Raw genomic sequence first — 16,775 nt, 5'->3', positions numbered from 1 at the left:
TGGGGAGGCAGGTAGCAGGGAGGCACCCTGCAAAGTCTTCACCAAGCTTTGAAGGACAGCGACTCTCCAGGAAGCCAGGGGGAGATGGGCCTCGTTGGTGGAGGGAACAACACTGTACAACTCGGCTCACTCATTTGGGGGAAGTAATATTTGGACAAGTTTAAGAAAAGTCCATGATGTTCACCTACCCTGCACTTCCCTTAACCCACCTGCCTTTCCTGCTGCCATAGCATCTGCCACAGCCTTCTCCCATCTCCATCTTCTGCAGCCACAGTCCTTCACCAATCTTTACCCTTCCGTAGTTGGAGACAAAAAGAAGATGGATTGTGTCCATATTTCTCCCACTACAGTGATCCCCGATCTCTGATCTGAGGTGGGATATGAGTTCCTAATCAGAAAAAAGATTAGAGGAGAGTAGGATAGGACCTGGGGTCCCAAGGCAAGCTTGAATAGCATAAATTTTTTTTTTTAAACTCATAAGTAGTACTTTGGCAATACAGAAGTTTGCTTCCCCAAAGAAGAGTTATATTTACAGCAAGACAGAGCAACAAGGCTGTCCCTTACCCCAATACTGGCGCTCACAGTTCTACTTCTCCTTTCTCCAAGAGATTGCAAGTTGGATTAGCTCTGGGGACCCATCTTACATCCAGAGCTACCTGGTTAAGAGGTCCAGATACCTCCCAGCAGTCCTCCGAAGTCACAGACAGCCTGAGCTGGTATGGGCCCTCAGAATGGGCCCCCACCCCACCCACTAGTGTGCCCATGCACAGAGGAAGAAAGGAGGCAGAGGGCAGTCGTGGCCACTGGTCAGAGCTGTCGCCATGAGCAGCGTGCTGCCCCTCAGCATCTCCATCTGTGGTGGACTAGAGGACAGTTACTGACAGGACTCAGGAGATAGTGTTCCAAGTATACTTCACTCTAGCAAGTCTAAACGCATGGCATCCAGTACTTGTAACATACAGTTCAGACAGGGTTGAAAGGAATTAAACTTTATTTTTACAAAAGCTCCAACAAACAAATTTGTGTCAAGAAAAGGTAGAGATTTGCACTGACTACAGTACAGACACTATTATAGTATATCGGTCCTTGACCACTTGGCACCTAGTAGCAGATCATACTCCCCTTAGCATTTACAAAAATAATCGTTTTTATAAGACTTCACAAACCACCTCTAAATGTGTGGCTCAGTCATTCATATCCTCAACACTACTTACACAGCTCCAGCTGGCATCTCTGCCAGCTGGACTCCACTGCTTAGAGAATGGCTCTATAGTGTCACAGCTTCAGAGAGGCAGCTAGCAGAATTCTCCCTCACAGCCATGCTAGTAACCTCCTCCTAGCAGCACAGTGATTGGAGCAGGCTCAGCCCCGCAACCTGCTCATCTCAACAAAAATCTCTCAGAACTGTGTCTCCCCATCACAGGGGTCACCTTATGATACCATTCTTTAGCATAAAAATGCCACTAGTTAAACTAATAAACTACTTTGCTTAGAGTAACAAAGGAAAAATATGCTTAAAGCTTGATCAAGTTACTGTACATTAAACAAATCATACTTTATAATCCAGTCCTTGTGAAAAGAAGACATAGGTCATGGCCAAGTCAGGGTAAATGTATCTGGAGAGACTGTTTCATTTTTGCAGTGGCAGGTAGGGTAGTGGGACTGGAAGCACTGTACATGTGCTTGGTATAAGCCTGGGAAGCTGAAAGGACCTGGCCAGCTCTGGTGGGTGGAGCAGCGAGAACTGGTCAGTCAGAACCAGTCTGGCCCTTGGGCCCTGAGCAAGGCCCACCTCTGGCCTCATACTGCAGCTCTCTTAGGGGCCAATACCAGCCCTTGCTGAGGAAAGGAAGGAAACCCAAGCTGCAGTATGAGCATTCATTCATTCTCCCTGGTCTCAGGCCCAGGGGAGAGAGGGAGGCAGGGTCGTGATCTGTCAGACTATGTTTCCCCCTAGTGACCCCGACCTGCCTTTTTTCCCCTTATTGTCTAAGGACCCAGGAACTTTTTCTCAGTGGCTCTTCCAGGGCCTTCTTCCTTTCTTGTTACAGGATCCATAAAGCTTAGAATTTAGAGGAGTCCAAGCAAGGAGGGGGTTGTTATTATGCTCTAAAGGGCACAAGGGTAGGGGCACGGAGGCTGGCAGGTGAAACAGAAAGTTGTCTGTGCAGGAGGATGACTAAAAACTTCTCAGCTGCTGCTTTACAAGGTCCATGCAGCGGCTCAACTGCTCAATACTGATCTGTAAAACAGAGTGGTCATCCTGAAGCAGAACCATTTTATATCCTAAGGAATGAGCAACTGAGTGCCAAAATATTAGCATAGAGCAGTTGCAGGAAGGTCCAACCACCCAATGTAAGAGCATTAACTCCACCATCACAGGGACATCCATCTCCAACCTCAGTAAAACTGTTATTAATAGCCTAACTATGCCTTCCATCCTACCCCATCCATCCTGAGGGATTCTGACCCCCCAGTGCCTGGTACCATATACTCACATAGAGGGTGAGGAATCTGAAATTTATACTCCCCAAATATTAAGCTCAGGGTGTCTTCCTCCTGAGCTGGACATGACCCCCCATCCTCTTGGCTACAAGGGCTGCCACTGAGATAAAGCTGCTCTCACTGTCAGAGAAATCCACCCCAGTTGGTCCAGTGAAGGGAACATGTGTCCCATACTCAAGTCCAGAGGTCATGCCAGGTGTGAAAAACCTAGCCCTTGGGCAGACTCTTCAGAGAGTCATCACAGAACATCTTCTGGAGCCCACAAGAGCCAAGAAAGGCCATGGGTACCCATTTGGGGGCAGACTGTGTCAGCTAAAGGGGCAAAACTGAGAGCCTGGTCTGGGGCAAAGTTGATGTCTACCTGTGCTTTCTTTAGCAGATCAGATATAGGAGTACACCAGTCGGGCATGAGCCTCTCCAGCTCTAAGGTGATGATGACCAAAGCCAGTGTGGAGCCCTTGAACTGCAGCAGCTGGTGGCCCGCCATACAGTGCTGCAGCTGCCTGGTCAGGGACGCGACGTGGAGGGAAGGATTCCTCTGAGGCAGCAGCTCCACCACGTGGGGCCAGCCCAGGACCACCAGGGCGTGGAACTGGAGACCGTGGTTTTTAATGTTAGAACAGAAGACCCCATACTTTTCATATCAGTGACCAAAAGTGCAAACAATTTAAAATTCCATCAGGGAACATCAAATGTTGCCCAACCCTTTTCATTCCCATCCGTGGCCCTACAAGGGGCTTGAGGCTTAATGACCATTCTGTGGCCAAGCTGAGCTTCAACCTTGGAGAGAAAAGACAGTTTGCTTTGTGACATGATCATTATGAGCCTAAAGTACATAGATGACAATGTTTCAATTCTGAGAAATAGAAGCATACTATTCAAGATTAAGGCAGCAGAAAAGTTACTTGTATCTGCTTGACAGGAGAAGAAACTCTGCAACTTGGCAACAGTGGCCAGTTTTCATAATGAAACAGCCCTTAGAGATTTAATCTTCATGCTTCATAACAGACCAAAACCCCATGACATTTCCACATTGCATAATTTTGCCTTACTAACAGAATCATATCCTTAAGGATGACGATCATTCCCTAACTAAAACAAGTACAAACTAATATGATATTTTTTAAGTGCCAGATCAATATGGTCTAAAGCTTCAATAAGGATTGTGTGTAGGTGAATAAAGACAGCTAAGTGAATGTGTGTAAAGTGTAGCAAAAGCAGACAGCTTTTTATGTACAGTATTCATAGAATGGAAAGTTAAATATTTTTGCAGTGTGTATTTAAAAGAGAAACTCACCACAATAGTGCCATCTAAAAATTTTTGTAAAGTTAATTTAATGTCCTTTAGAAGTGGGAGTCTGGTGGAACTGTGTTGGATTTAAGATACATTTTTACTCTTCCATATGTCGTGAGCCTTGTGGGTCACCTCACTGTGGTGCATGTGCAAGAAGGACGTGTGCACGCCTGTGCTTTGCCGTCCGATGTTGTAAACAGCTGTTCCAAAGGCACAAATGAGTCTAGGACAGACTCTGAAAACTCCTCGTACTTACTATGGTCAAGAAGTCCAGTGGCGTCCCGATATAGAGGTCCCAGTGCAGTTTGTCCAAAATAGCCAGCTCCATCCTCAGCAGCTCATTCGGGGTATAGCCAGAGCCATAGTGCTTTATGAAGTCTTTTATGCGTGGAATTAACTGTAAAAAGAAAATAAAGAGGCCAAAGCCCTACATCATGTCATGGTAGCTTTTGTTTTCTTATCCATGGGAACTGGGCATCCATTACCCTGCGAGAGTTGTCTTCCAGTGACCTGCCACAGAAAATGCTTCTGTGAGAAAAACCAAACCAGATTTTGGCTATCTGTCAAGTCCCCAGGTAGTTGTGACAATGTCTAGTGAACGTTATGTGGTCACTCTCTGCAAACAGTTCTTGATCCCCAACTACTCCAGTTCATACCCAGAGGTGCTTTGGAGGCTAGGGCTGTGCCATCTCCCCCATTCAGCTAGAAGAACTCACCTAAAGCTTTCCAGGACCCGTGGACTCGACCCATTCCTGTTCCCCATCCCTATCATGACTACTTGTCATAGAGAGAAAAAGTATGCCTTTGAGCTTCCTGGTCAGCACCAGACAGGCTCACTGATAAAACCTCCCACAATTTTGGCAACACCATAGGCACAAATACATTCCCTTCAACCATGACTGAAAGCAGTTCAGTTTTGGAAAAACTATGCCTTTGCCCCAGAGAGACTAATAAGGTTTGTCTAGGAATAAACATTCAAGTACCAAGTGCATTAAAGACTTGGTCCTACTTTTTTAGTGGACTAAAAGTATTACTATAACCTCTAGAAATACTTGATTTTTAGTCAGATGACAGCAACTTGTGGGGGGCACAAATTATATTCTAATAAACAAAAGTCAAAAGCATTTTTATTGAAACTGGACACATGAGCGACTTTTTCTTCCCCCTTACACCCTGAGATCAGTCAAGGGAGACCCTGTGAAAATGGCAGTGGTTCCATTATCCCCAAAGGGGAGAGGTCAGAGGGAGGGAGTTAGGTCTGGGAAGGGTATTAGGAGAGGATCTTCTGAACAGAAGCCACAGTGAAACTGAGAAGTTCAAGCAAGCCTGAAGCACTTCTGGGGGCTTCTCCTCTACCCCCTGCACATGGCCCTCCTGCTGCTCTCAGAGAAGGATCCCAGAGTTCCTGAGGACCAGTTTCATTGACAACAAAGTCCTTAAGTCTCAGGCAGCTTTCTTTTTTTCTTTTTTTTTTTTTTGTGAGGAAGATCAGCCCTGAGCTAACATCCGTGCTAATCCTCCTCCTTTTGCTGAGGAAGATTGGCTCTGAGCTAACATCTATTGCCAATCCTCCTCCTTCCCCCCCCCCCCCAAAGCCCCAGTAGATAGTTGTATGTCATAGTTGCACATCCTTCTAGTTGCTGTATGTGGGACGCGGCCTCAGCATGGTGGAAGAAGCCGTGCGTCGGTGCACGCCTGGGATCCGAACCCGGGCTGCCAGTAGCAGGGCGCGCACACTTAACCGCTAAGTCACGGGGCCGGCCCTCAGGCAGCTTTCTTAGATGTAGTTTCTGGGGGTGGACATTAAGCCACAAGGTTTGGGAGGCCTTTTTCCTGGCTCACCAGCAGATGCCTCCGCTTAGTGGGAGGTGGCATCTGGCATCAACCAATGAGGCAACATATATCTGCCAGGAGGGTCAGGCCTCTAGGTTTGCTGGGTCGGGAGAATTCACTATTCCAATTCCCCATTTGTGGGGTCCCAGAGTCTGATAAGCCTAAGGAAGGGACAGTAGAGATCCTGGGAAGTTAATGACTTTTCCAAAATGCCCACCATTCCCAAGGGCACAGATTTTTCAGGAGAGTTGAGTGCTCCAGTGTTAACACCCTATACCTCAAAAGCAGCCCAGAGTGGACCTCCAGGGATGCATACCTCCTCTTCTTCGTTAACTTTTACAGCAAGCCTCAAGGAAGTAATTGTGACACATTGGAGTAACCTCTCTTTTACCTGTAGTATGGAACAAACACATTTGAGCTAAATACGAATGCTAGAAACAAATTGTAAAGCATCTGTGGGTTTTTTTTTAAAAGAAAAAAACCTTTTTTTTTTTAAAAAAAGACTGATCATATTCCTCCACGAGAACGTTAGTGCCATTTTTAGATTTGACCAGTGAAAACGCTCCTAATTTCAGAACCATAGATGACTAGTCAGTAGTCCTTAATTAGAGGACTGACTGGAGGTGGGAAATATGGCACCTTCTCAGGGAATACACAGTCCCATCCTGACCTCAGGCCACACTAGACAGGTCCAGACAAGCACACCCTACCTCATCACACAGGAGGTCCTTTCCCAGCTAGGTCCTCATGCTCCCCAAGTCCACTCCTGATGGCCACAGGACAGTGAGCCAGATAGGCACCGTGGTAGGATGTGGAGATGTTCCAATTCCCGTTTTACCACTTTGAGCAAGTTACTTAGTTTATGAACCTCCATTTGAACATCCGAGATGGCCCACCTCTCAGGCAGCAATGGGGAACAGAGGTCAGTTTCCTCTCCCATCATCTTTCATCATCCCTCAGAGGCTTCCCTACCTTTACTGAAACCAGGAGGCGGCTGAAGATAGTGAGAGCCAGGTTAAAAGTGGACTGAGAGAAGTGAAAGATGTTTTTAAGCCTCAGGAGCTGCAACACGACTTCTTGGAAGGCGTCGCAGATCTCGACCTGGAAAGAAGGGGCAGGGAAGGGCAGAGAAAGCTGTTGGTGGCTAGTCTCGGTCTACCAGTGGCAGGAACCACATGCTTAAGGTGACCAGCGGGGCTGTGAGTAGCCCCTTCACCTTAAATCGCGGTCGAATTAAGTGCCTCTCTGTTGCCCAGCGGCTCATCGATCAGCATCAGCTTCTCCTCTCCGTCCCCCACCCCCGCACCCGTTTTTGGTTCTAAGCAGAGTTTCCCAACTCAAACAGGCCCTCTTCCGAAGCACCTACTAGAAAGGCACCCTCTCAGTGAGAGAAGCCAGCAAATCCTGCCTCGTGCCTCGTGCGGGGGACGCACCTGGGGAAGGTCCCGGGCTCCAGGTGCAGCTCACCTAAGCGCAGGTGCAGATGGAGCCCGGCCGCGTCCCGTGAGCGCGTGAGGAGCGGGCTAAAGGTGTTCCCGGGAGGTCCCCACCGCGGGGACTGGTACCTGGGGTTGGCCGCCCCGCCACAGGCGCGCCTCGCGGCCCAGGGCCAGTTTCAGGTGGGCGACCAGCCGGCGCTCGTCCAGGAGGCCTCCCCAGTCGCACGGCACCCGCCGGCCTTCAGGCCCGAAGAGCTGCTGCGGGGGCTGCGGACTCACATCCGCTTCGGGGGCGGGGCCTGCAGCTCGCGGAGCCGGCGCCGCCCCCCACTGGGGTCCTCTGGCGGACGGCACAGGGATCCAGGCCCCTCCGGATTGGCATGCCTCCGGGAACCTTCGGGTCGCCGCGGGGAGCGAGATGTTCCACGCAGGCGGCGGGAGAAGACAGCAAAGGGCCGTTTCGTCCGGACGCGAGACGGAGCTTACCTCCGAGGCCGACGGCTGCGGCGAGAGCCGTGCGCCCGAGTCCATGGGGAGAGCAAGACGCTAGGTCTGGGTCCCGGCTCCGACCGGCTCTTTATAAGCCAGCTCCCAGGTCTTGAGGCTGGGACCGCTACGGGGCGGGGCCGGCTCGGCGGGCCCACCCCCCAGCCGTTGCCAGGGAGCTGCCCCTGGAGCGCGGGACCCGCCGCTCCTTGACACTTGCTCTTGGGGTAGGTGGGTACCGACTTGGGGCGCGGCGGGACAGAGCGCGCGCAGCCGGTGAGAGATACCCCGTACTCTTCCACCCCCACTGCCGCCCACTGAGCGCCTCTTGCCCACCCGAAGCCCGCGCCCCATGCACAGAGAGTCCCCAGCCCGGGATGGGGCAGTTGGTGACCACGCCGGCCCTGGAGAAGGACACCCGGCCACAGACCCTGCGTCTTAACTCACAGTACATATTTGCAGGACACAAGACCAGATAGAGAAGCGTCACGAGTGCGCTCCTCAGTCGAATAGGCTTGGGATGAAATTCCTGACTTGCTGTGTGATCTCGCACACGTGACTTGACCTCTCAGAGACTCAGTTACCTCTCCTCTAAAACAGCGATAGTATCTCCCTCACAAGGTAGTTCATTCATGCATGTATTTATCCATTCAGCAGTTGTTTATTGAAGGCCTACAATGTGTTAAGTGCCGGGACATAGTGAACAAAATAGACGTGGAACTTAGATTCTAGTCTGGAAAGACAGACAATAAACATGAGTAGAATACATGGAAATCCCAACAATTCCACGCCTAAGTATGTGCCTGACAGAAATGAACATGACTGCACCAAAAGACACCTCCGTAGTGTTCAGAGCAGCACTATTTGTAATAGCCCCAAACTGGATTCAATCCAAATGTCCATCAACAGCTGAATGGGATAAACAAATTGTGGTATATTCACACAGTGGAATACCATACCACATTGAAAAAGAATGAACTACTGCTATACCTAACAAGGAAGAATCTCACAAACGTAATATTGAATGAATGAATCTGAATTTAGACAGATACAAAAGAGTTTCATATATTGTATGATACCATTTATATGAAGTATAAGAAAAGGGAAAACAAATCTATAATGTTAGAGTCAAGATAGTGGTTACTCTTGGGGGACAGTGGATAGTGACTGGAAAAGAACACAAGGAACTTCCAGGGGCTGATAATGTTCTGTTTATTGATCTAGATGCTGATTACACACACGTGTTCACCTTGTGAAAGTTGATCAAGCTGTATGTTTATGATTTGTGCACTTTTCCTTATGTAAACTATACTTCATTAAAATTTTACATTACATTAAATTTAAAATATATGGGAATATCAGAAGGAGAAGAAAGAGAGAAAGGAAAAGAAGAAATATTTGAAGCGATAATGACTGAGAATTTCCCCCAAGTAATATCAGACACCAAACCACAGATCCAGGAAGCTCAGAGAACACCAAGCAGGGTAAATGCCAAAAAACTACACCTAGGCATATCATATTCAAAATACAGAAAATCAAAAATAAAGAAAATATTCGAAAGAAGCCAGAGGGGAGAAATGAAACCTTATCTGTAGAGGAGCAAGGATAAGAATTACATTGGACTTCTTTTCAGAGATCATGCAAGCAAGAAGAGAGTGGAAAGAAATGTTTAGAGAGAAAAAACCCCACCAACCTAGATTTCTGTATCCAATGAAATTATCTTTCAAGTGATGAAGAAATAAAGATCTTATATGTAGAGAATCCTAAGGAACCTGCTAAAAAACTATTAGAAGTAAAAAACAAGTTCATTAAAGTTGCAGAGTACAGGCTCAACATACTACAAAAATCAATTTTATTTCCAATGAACAATCTCAAAATGAAATTAAGGAAACAATTCCATTTTCAATAGCATAAAAAAGAATAAAATATTTAAGAACATAACCAAAGAACATACTTATACATTGAAAACTATAAAACATCGCTGAAAGAAATGAAAGAAGACCTAAATAAATAGAAAGACATTCCGTGTTCGTGGATTGGAAGACTTAAATTGTTAAAATGGCAAGACTTCCCAAACTGATCTATAGATTCAACATAATTCCTGTTAAGTTTCCAGCTGCCTTTTTGCAGAAATTGACAAGGTGTTTGTAAAATTCCTGTGGAAATGCAAGGGATTCAGAATGGCCAAACAATCTTGAAAATGCATAACAAAGATAGAGGCCCCACACTATCTGATTTCAAAACTTACTACAAGCCTATAGTAATTAAAACAGTATAGCACTGGCATTAGAATAGACCTATAGATCAATGGAATTGAATTGAGAGTCTAGAAATGAATCCTTATGTTAATGATCAATTGATTTTTGGTAAGGGTGCCACAATAATTCAGTGGAAGAAAGAACAGTCTTTTCAGCAAATGGTGATGGGACAGCTGGATATTCACATGCAGAAGAATGAAGCTGGATCCCTATATCATACCATATACAAAGATAAATCAAAAGAGATCATAGATCTAAATGTAAGAGCTAAAACTATAAAGCTCTTAAAAGAGTAAATCTTTATAACCTTGGGTTAGGAAATGGTTTCTTAGATATGCACCAAAAGTACAACAAAAGAAACAACAACAACAACAATATTTAAATTGTACTTGATCAAAATTAAAAACTTTTGAGCTTCAATGGACACCATCCGGAAATTAAACACACAACCCACAGAATAGGAGAAAATATATGCATATCGTATATCTGAAAAGGGACTTATATTTAGAATATATAAAGAATTCTTACAATTTAATAATGAAAAGACAAAATGGGCTTGAATTTTAAATAGACATTTGAATAGATTGAATAGGATTTGAATAGACATTTCTCCAAAGAAGATATTCAAATGTGTCAATACGCACATGGAAAGATGTTGAACATTATCAGTCATCAAGGAAGTGCAAATCAGAATCACAATGAGGGGCCAGCCCAGTGGCATAGCGGTTAAGTGTGTGCTCTCCACTGAATCGGATCCCAGGTGCGCACTGACGCACCGCTTGTCAAGCCATGCTGTGGCAGCGTCCCATATAAAATGGAGGAGGATGGGCATGGATGTTAGCCCAGGGCCAGTCTTCCTCAGCAAAAAGAGGAGGATTGGCAGATGTTAGCTCAGGGCTGATCTTCGTCACACACAAAGAAAAAACAAAAAACATCAGAATGAGGGACTATTTTACACCAGTAGAATGATTATAACAAAAAAGACAAGACAATAGCAAGTGTCACTGAGGACATGGAGAAATTGGGAAACTTATACATTGTTGGTGGGAATGTAAAACCTCTTACACCACTGGTGATGCAGCCACTATGGAAAACAGCTTGGCAGTTCCTCAAAATGTTAAACATTAGAGTTACCAAATGACTCAGCAATTCCACTTGTAGGCATATACTCAAGAGAAATGAAACATGTTCACACAAAAGCTCGTAGCAGTGTTATTCATAATAGCCAAAAAGTAGAAACTACTCATATGTCCATCAACTGACAAATGGATAAAATGTGGTATATCCATACAATGGAATATTATTCAGCCATAAAAAGTAAAGAAGTACTGATATATGCCACAATAGGGATGAAGCTTGAAAACATTATTCTTTTTTTTTTTTTAAGATTTTATTTATTTATCCCCCCCCCCAAAGCCCCAGTAGATAGTTGTATGTCATAGCTGCACATCCTTCTAGTTGCTGTATGTGGGACACGGCCTCAGCATGGCTGGAGAAGCAGTGCGTCGGTGCATGTGCACCACCGGGATCCGAACCCGGGCCGCCAGCAGCGGAGCGCACGCGCTTAACCGCTAAGCCACGGGGCCGGCCCTGAAAACATTATTCTAAGTGATAGAAATAATTCACAAAAGGCCACATATTATATAATTCCATCCATATGAAATGTCCAGAATAGGCAAGTCTACAGAGACAGAAAGTAGATTGGTGGTTAGGGCTGGGATGTTGGTGAGGGGGGTAAGGGAGAGTGACTGCTATGAGTATAGAGTTTCTTTTGGGGGTGATGAAAATATTTAAAATTGATTGTGGTTATGGTTGCACAACTCTGCATATATAGTAAAAAACACTGAATTGTACAACTTAAATTGGTGAATTATATGATATGTGATTATATCTCGATAAAGCTGTGTATATGTATATATATTATATATATGAAATATATGGTATATTAGATGGTGATAGTATTATGGAGAAATACAAAGTAGGAGGCAAGAAAAGAAGACTGAGACTGAAGTTTGGAATTTTAAATAGATTGTGGTAGGGCTCATTGAGAAAGTAACGTGTGAACAAAGACATTCTGAAGAAGGTGAGAGAGTCAGGCAGATATCTGGGGGAGAGATTTCCAGGGCCAGGGTTTTAATCGGGGCATTCTCACTGCCCATATGTATGACCTTGGACAAATTACTTAATAGTGCTGTGCCTCAGTTTCTTTATCTATAAAATAGTTATTCCTATTTTCTATTAAAATGGCTAATAGTACCTATTTTAAAAGGTTATTATGTGGATTAAATTAATAAGAAAAAAGTAAAGAACTTAGAACAGTACACTGGCACTAAGTAAAATGTTTTATAGTTATTTTTATTGGTTCCTCCTGCAAGTGCAAAAGCCCTTGCATTCCATCCATCTGGTTCCATCCAGATGGAACCATACCCAGAACGTCGGATAAATCAAGGAGGCCAGGTGGGGCTGGTGCAGAATAATGCAAGATAGAAGATTGTAGGCAATGGGGAGAAGGCTTGTGACTTTTACTCTGTGAGATAGGAAATCATTGGCAGGTTTTGAACAGAGAAAAGACACTATTTGATTCATGTTTTAACACCATCGCTCTGGCTCCTGTATTGAAAATAGACTAAGAGGGTACAAGGATGCACACAAGGAAACCAGTTCTGAGCTGTTGTAGTAATGCAGGTGAGAGATGGTGGTGGTGGTGAGAAGTGGTCTGATTCTGGTTCTACTTTGAAGACAGAGACAACAAGTTCTATTGAAAGATTAGATGTTGGGAATGAGAGAAAGACTGGTTTTGGCCTGAACAATTGTCAGAATTCAGCATATGTTTATGGTGATGAGGGAAGCATAAGAGGGAGCCCCCCCGCCCCTTTTTTTACTTTTGGCTGGGTGAGGGTGGGTGCTAGGAGGGGGAATCAACATTTCAATTTTGGACATGATAAACTTGAAATGCCTATTACACATCCCAGCAGAGTGGTGTTCAGGGGAGAGGTTTGGACAGGAAAGAGGATTGGTCATTCGTTCTTTCAAAATATTTACTTAAAACCTACCCTGTGCCAGGTCCTATTCTAGTCTCTAGAGATACTCGTGAGAATACCGACAAAGCTCCTCACGACAATATCTTCTATTGGTCAGACATGTCATAAACAAGACAGCAATCAAGCGCAGTAATGTATGTAAAGCCTTTAGCTCTCCAGATGGGACACAATGTACAATTGCTATTGTTGTTTTTAATATTCGGAGTACATATTGCAAGCGCCAGCAGATAGGCCTTGCGATCTAGGAGCGCCTCTGGTCCCAACCGCTGGCAGCCAGGTATCCCCGCCCCAATGCGGGCGAGCTTTCTAGCGCAGGGGAATGGCAGCATTGCGCAGGCGCGGCCTCCGTCTGGCGTCCTAGGAGACGGACTCGGAAAGCCCCCGCGCAGGCGTAATTCAGACGGCGGAGGAAGCCTGAGGCTGGGAATGAGGCGGGGCGAGCTCGGAGTGCGCCTGCGCACAGCGCGCTCTCCCCCGGGTAGCTGCAGTCTCGAGAGCGCCGAGGTGGTGTTTCGGCAACCTCTGGCCAGACTCTCCCGCGAGCCGGCGTAGTTGGACTGCACCCAGGGCGGGGACGTCCGCCGGGCACGGGAGGGAGCCACGATGCCGGTGAGGAGAGTCGTTCAGCCGCTGGGGTTCTTTCTCATCCCAGCGGCTTGACCCGGGGGCGCGGCTGTTGCCATGGAGGCGCGGAGCAGGCGGGCGGGCGGCCGGGGTGGGGCGGGGCAGGGCCCGAAACGTTGGGGAGCCTGGCGGTTGGGCCAGGGGTCCGCGGGGGTCTAGCTCGCCCTGGGAGGGGCCCGGGACAGGCCCTGCTGCCTTCGTCGCTGCTGCATCCTGCAGGGCCTGCGCTGCATGACATAAAGGCTCTGTGCCAGAGGATGCGCTCTCCTCCCAGCCCTGTCGGCTGAGTAGGGCGTCAGGGAGCGGCCGCGGAGGGTTGGCTTTGGATGCTCCACAGCCGGTGGGGTCTCTACGCCGCGGAGCTAAGCAAAGCCGGGGCTGCCTGCCCCTACTCCAGGCCGCTGACTCGAGCTGTCATTCCTCTCGTGGCGTTTTAGCTTATGGTGCAGAATGTAACCCGTAGGTGTCTGTGTGTGAGGTGGGTGGGTGGTGGTATGTTTGTCTTGTAGGATTTCACAGATTGTTATCCTTCACTTTAAATAGAGAGGCCTCGTTAAGTCCAGTACAGGGTTATGGAGAACACCTGAGCTGTGGCCGGTTGTTTACTGGTTGCGAGGCCTCGCACAATTATTTAATCTTTCTGGGCCCTAAGTTCCCACATAATTAAACTTTTCCTCAGGGATGTTATCAGGATGAAATAAGATAATGCGCAAGAGACTTGAAGGACAGTGCTTGACATTGAGCATTAAATGTTCAACATTTGTTTTGTGTCGTTGCTTTCAAGTTATTTATCAATTTTTTCAACAAATATTGGGCACCAACTACATCTTAGGGACTGAGTACAGTATTGAGCAAAACCATCCAGGTTCTTGAACTTGGGAAGAGAGAAGCTTGCCTTCTTGGACAGAGGTGACAACAATACGTGTTTACAGAGACAAGACACTTAACATTAATGAAGGAAATGAATGGGTCGTGTACAATAGATAGAAGTCGATTCTGGTGAATTGTAAAGTGTTGCCACGTAGGAATGCTGGCCTACAGATGTCAGATCATCTATTTTTTCAAGAGAATCTAGAAATTGTTATTTTTTGTGAGATTTCTCAAGTTTTAAATTTTAGCAACTACTTCAAAAGATTTTTAAATACTTTGAGCCTAAGAAAAGACATTTGTGGGCTGAATTCAGCTCCTTTCCTACCTGTGTGCAACGTCTGATGTAGACAGAAAGACAAGACATTAATCAAATAAGGAGCAAACTAAAGTAGAATCGTAATGGAATGTAGAAGGAGGGGAGAGAAGGGTGCTCTCATGATGGCCTGTACCTACAAGGATTTGACCTAGTTAGGGAAGGCTTCCCAGGTGAAGTGGCTGTTGGGCAGAGATCTGCAGGATAAGTGAAGAGGAAAGTGAGGAATGTTCTAGGCGGAAGAAATAGGACATGGCAAAGCCTGTGGTGAGACGGAGCATAGTGACAAGAAAAGGCCTAAAAGAAAGGCAGTGTGGCTGTGGCTGAGAAAGCCACGCAGGGTAACTTGTGAACTAAGGCTGGAGAAGTAGACACGAGCCGGAGCCAGATCTTACAAACCGTCTTACGGATTTTGATTTTTATCCTAAGATCTGTGGGAAACCATTGGAGAGTTTTAAGTAGGGGAGTGACATGATTGATTTGTGTTGAAGCTGACTACCATGTAGAAAACAGACTGTAGGGGAACCTAATTAGATGCAAGGGTACAGTTAGGAGTCTCCTATAATCCAGGGCGAGAGAATGCTGACCTAGACTAAGGTGGTGAAAGTAGATATGGAGAGAAGTGTACTGTATTGATATAATCAGTTCCTTGTTAATGACAGTGGCTTGTATTTATTTGTCTAATGCTTAGAAAAGTATCTGAAACAGTAGGAATTTAAGAAATATCTGTTCAACTAAACTGTTGAACGTCTTCACTTCAATAATAGGATTGTATTTTAATATAGATTCTTAATCATAAAATTTCAAAAATTGAAACTTGACATATGTAAATGTTTGTAAGGTTAGAGTCCTACTAAAACATTTTTCTCTGTCTGCCCTTGGACTTTCTTTTCTGTCTTACATTTATTGTTGTCTTCTATAGAGAAGATAGACTACATATGGATATATGATAAACATTTTACTAATGCATTATAGAGAATAAAACTAAAAGTTTCAGGAACACAGCACCTACTACTATATTCTTGATTAAAGTTGTTAACCATGATCACATGTGTTTTCCTGCTGACAGGAAGTCAGGGACTTTTGTGCAGAAAGACTGATATACTGGTTCATTTTCTGCTTGAGTAGCATTTACTATAAATGTAAATTAGATTTTCTCTACCCTCATTTGTATTGTAAAAGAAACTATTTTCCTTTCATATCTTTTGATAAGCTTTTCAGTGTATCTGTAAGATTTTTAATTGCATTTAACAGATATTTATGGAGTGTTTAATATATGCAGGGCACTGAGATGGCGAAGTAGCCTTTTTCAGATTTTAAATTTAATCTGTTGAAGGTAAAAGTAAATGTTCTTTTCATTATTTGTAAATGTTTTCTCCACCAGATCAATAAATCAGAGAAGCCGGAAAGCTGCGATAATGTGAAGGTGGTTGTTAGGTGCCGGCCGCTCAATGAGAGAGAGAAATCAATGTGCTACAAACAGGCGGTCAGTGTGGATGAGATGAGGGGAACTATCACTGTACATAAGACTGATTCTTCCAATGAACCTCCAAAGACATTTACTTTCGATACTGTTTTTGGACCAGAGAGTAAACAGCTTGATGTTTATAACTTAACTGCAAGACCTATTATTGATTCTGTTCTTGAAGGCTACAATGGTGAGTACTTTATATAGTTCACTTTTTTTTTTTAACAACTTTATTGAGGTACTTTTAATACCCCGTAAGTTCACCTATTGTAATTGTACAGTTTGATGCGTTGTAGTAAGTACATACAGCTGTGAAACCATCACCACAATCCAATTTTATCACCCCCCAAAGTTCCTTTATGTCCATTTGCAGTCCCACCCTCAGGCAACCATTGACCTGCTTTCTGTCTCTAGTTTTGCCTTTCTTCAGAATTTTGTATAAATCAAATCATACACTATCTCGTCTTTCTTATCTGTTTTGTTTCACTTAGCATAATGTTTTTGAGGGTCATCCGTGTTGTTGCATATATCAGTAGTTCTTTTTTATTGCTGAGTTGTATTCCATTTTATGAATATACCACCTTTTCTGATCTTTGATGGAAATCTGGATTGTTCCGGTTTTTGGCTATTATAAAGAATGCTGC

The 16,775-nt window shown here is 45.1% G+C and overlaps 2 protein-coding genes across 9 annotated transcripts in view; one reads left to right on the top strand and one right to left on the bottom strand.

Moving 5' to 3' along the window:
- Nucleotides 1-853: 853 nt before the first annotated feature.
- On the bottom strand, nucleotides 854-7,634 carry CCNI2 (cyclin I family member 2). 7 transcript variants are annotated; one of them, XM_058540329.1, is made up of 6 exons: nucleotides 7,198-7,634; nucleotides 6,605-6,733; nucleotides 5,910-6,023; nucleotides 4,056-4,196; nucleotides 2,867-3,097; nucleotides 854-2,242 (listed from the first exon to the last, which is right to left on the bottom strand). In XM_058540329.1, the coding sequence occupies exons 1-6, from the start codon at nucleotides 7,600-7,602 to the stop codon at nucleotides 2,180-2,182; spliced, it is 1,083 nt and encodes a 360-aa protein (XP_058396312.1). In that variant the 5' UTR covers nucleotides 7,603-7,634; the 3' UTR covers nucleotides 854-2,179. The 7 variants fall into 7 exon arrangements, with proteins under 7 accessions (XP_058396312.1, XP_058396313.1, XP_058396316.1 ...); XM_058540330.1 differs by having other exon boundaries at nucleotides 5,949-6,023; XM_058540333.1 differs by lacking the exon at nucleotides 2,867-3,097.
- A 5,720-nt stretch (nucleotides 7,635-13,354) lies between these two features.
- Nucleotides 13,355-16,775, top strand: part of KIF3A (kinesin family member 3A) — a 55,577-nt gene continuing 52,156 nt past the window's right edge. For both annotated transcript variants that reach the window (XM_058540306.1, XM_058540311.1), the window contains exons 1-2: nucleotides 13,355-13,465; nucleotides 16,048-16,321. In XM_058540306.1, the coding sequence (XP_058396289.1) occupies nucleotides 13,460-13,465; nucleotides 16,048-16,321 (280 nt within the window). In that variant the 5' untranslated portion in view covers nucleotides 13,355-13,459. The remainder of the gene's footprint in view (nucleotides 13,466-16,047; nucleotides 16,322-16,775) is intronic.

Source organism: Diceros bicornis, chromosome 1 (genome assembly GCF_020826845.1).
Source record: "Diceros bicornis minor isolate mBicDic1 chromosome 1, mDicBic1.mat.cur, whole genome shotgun sequence".
NCBI classification, from domain to species: domain Eukaryota; kingdom Metazoa; phylum Chordata; class Mammalia; order Perissodactyla; family Rhinocerotidae; genus Diceros; species Diceros bicornis.
Note: the sequence above shows the minus strand (reverse complement) of the source record. Positions and strands in the feature narration are given on the sequence as shown.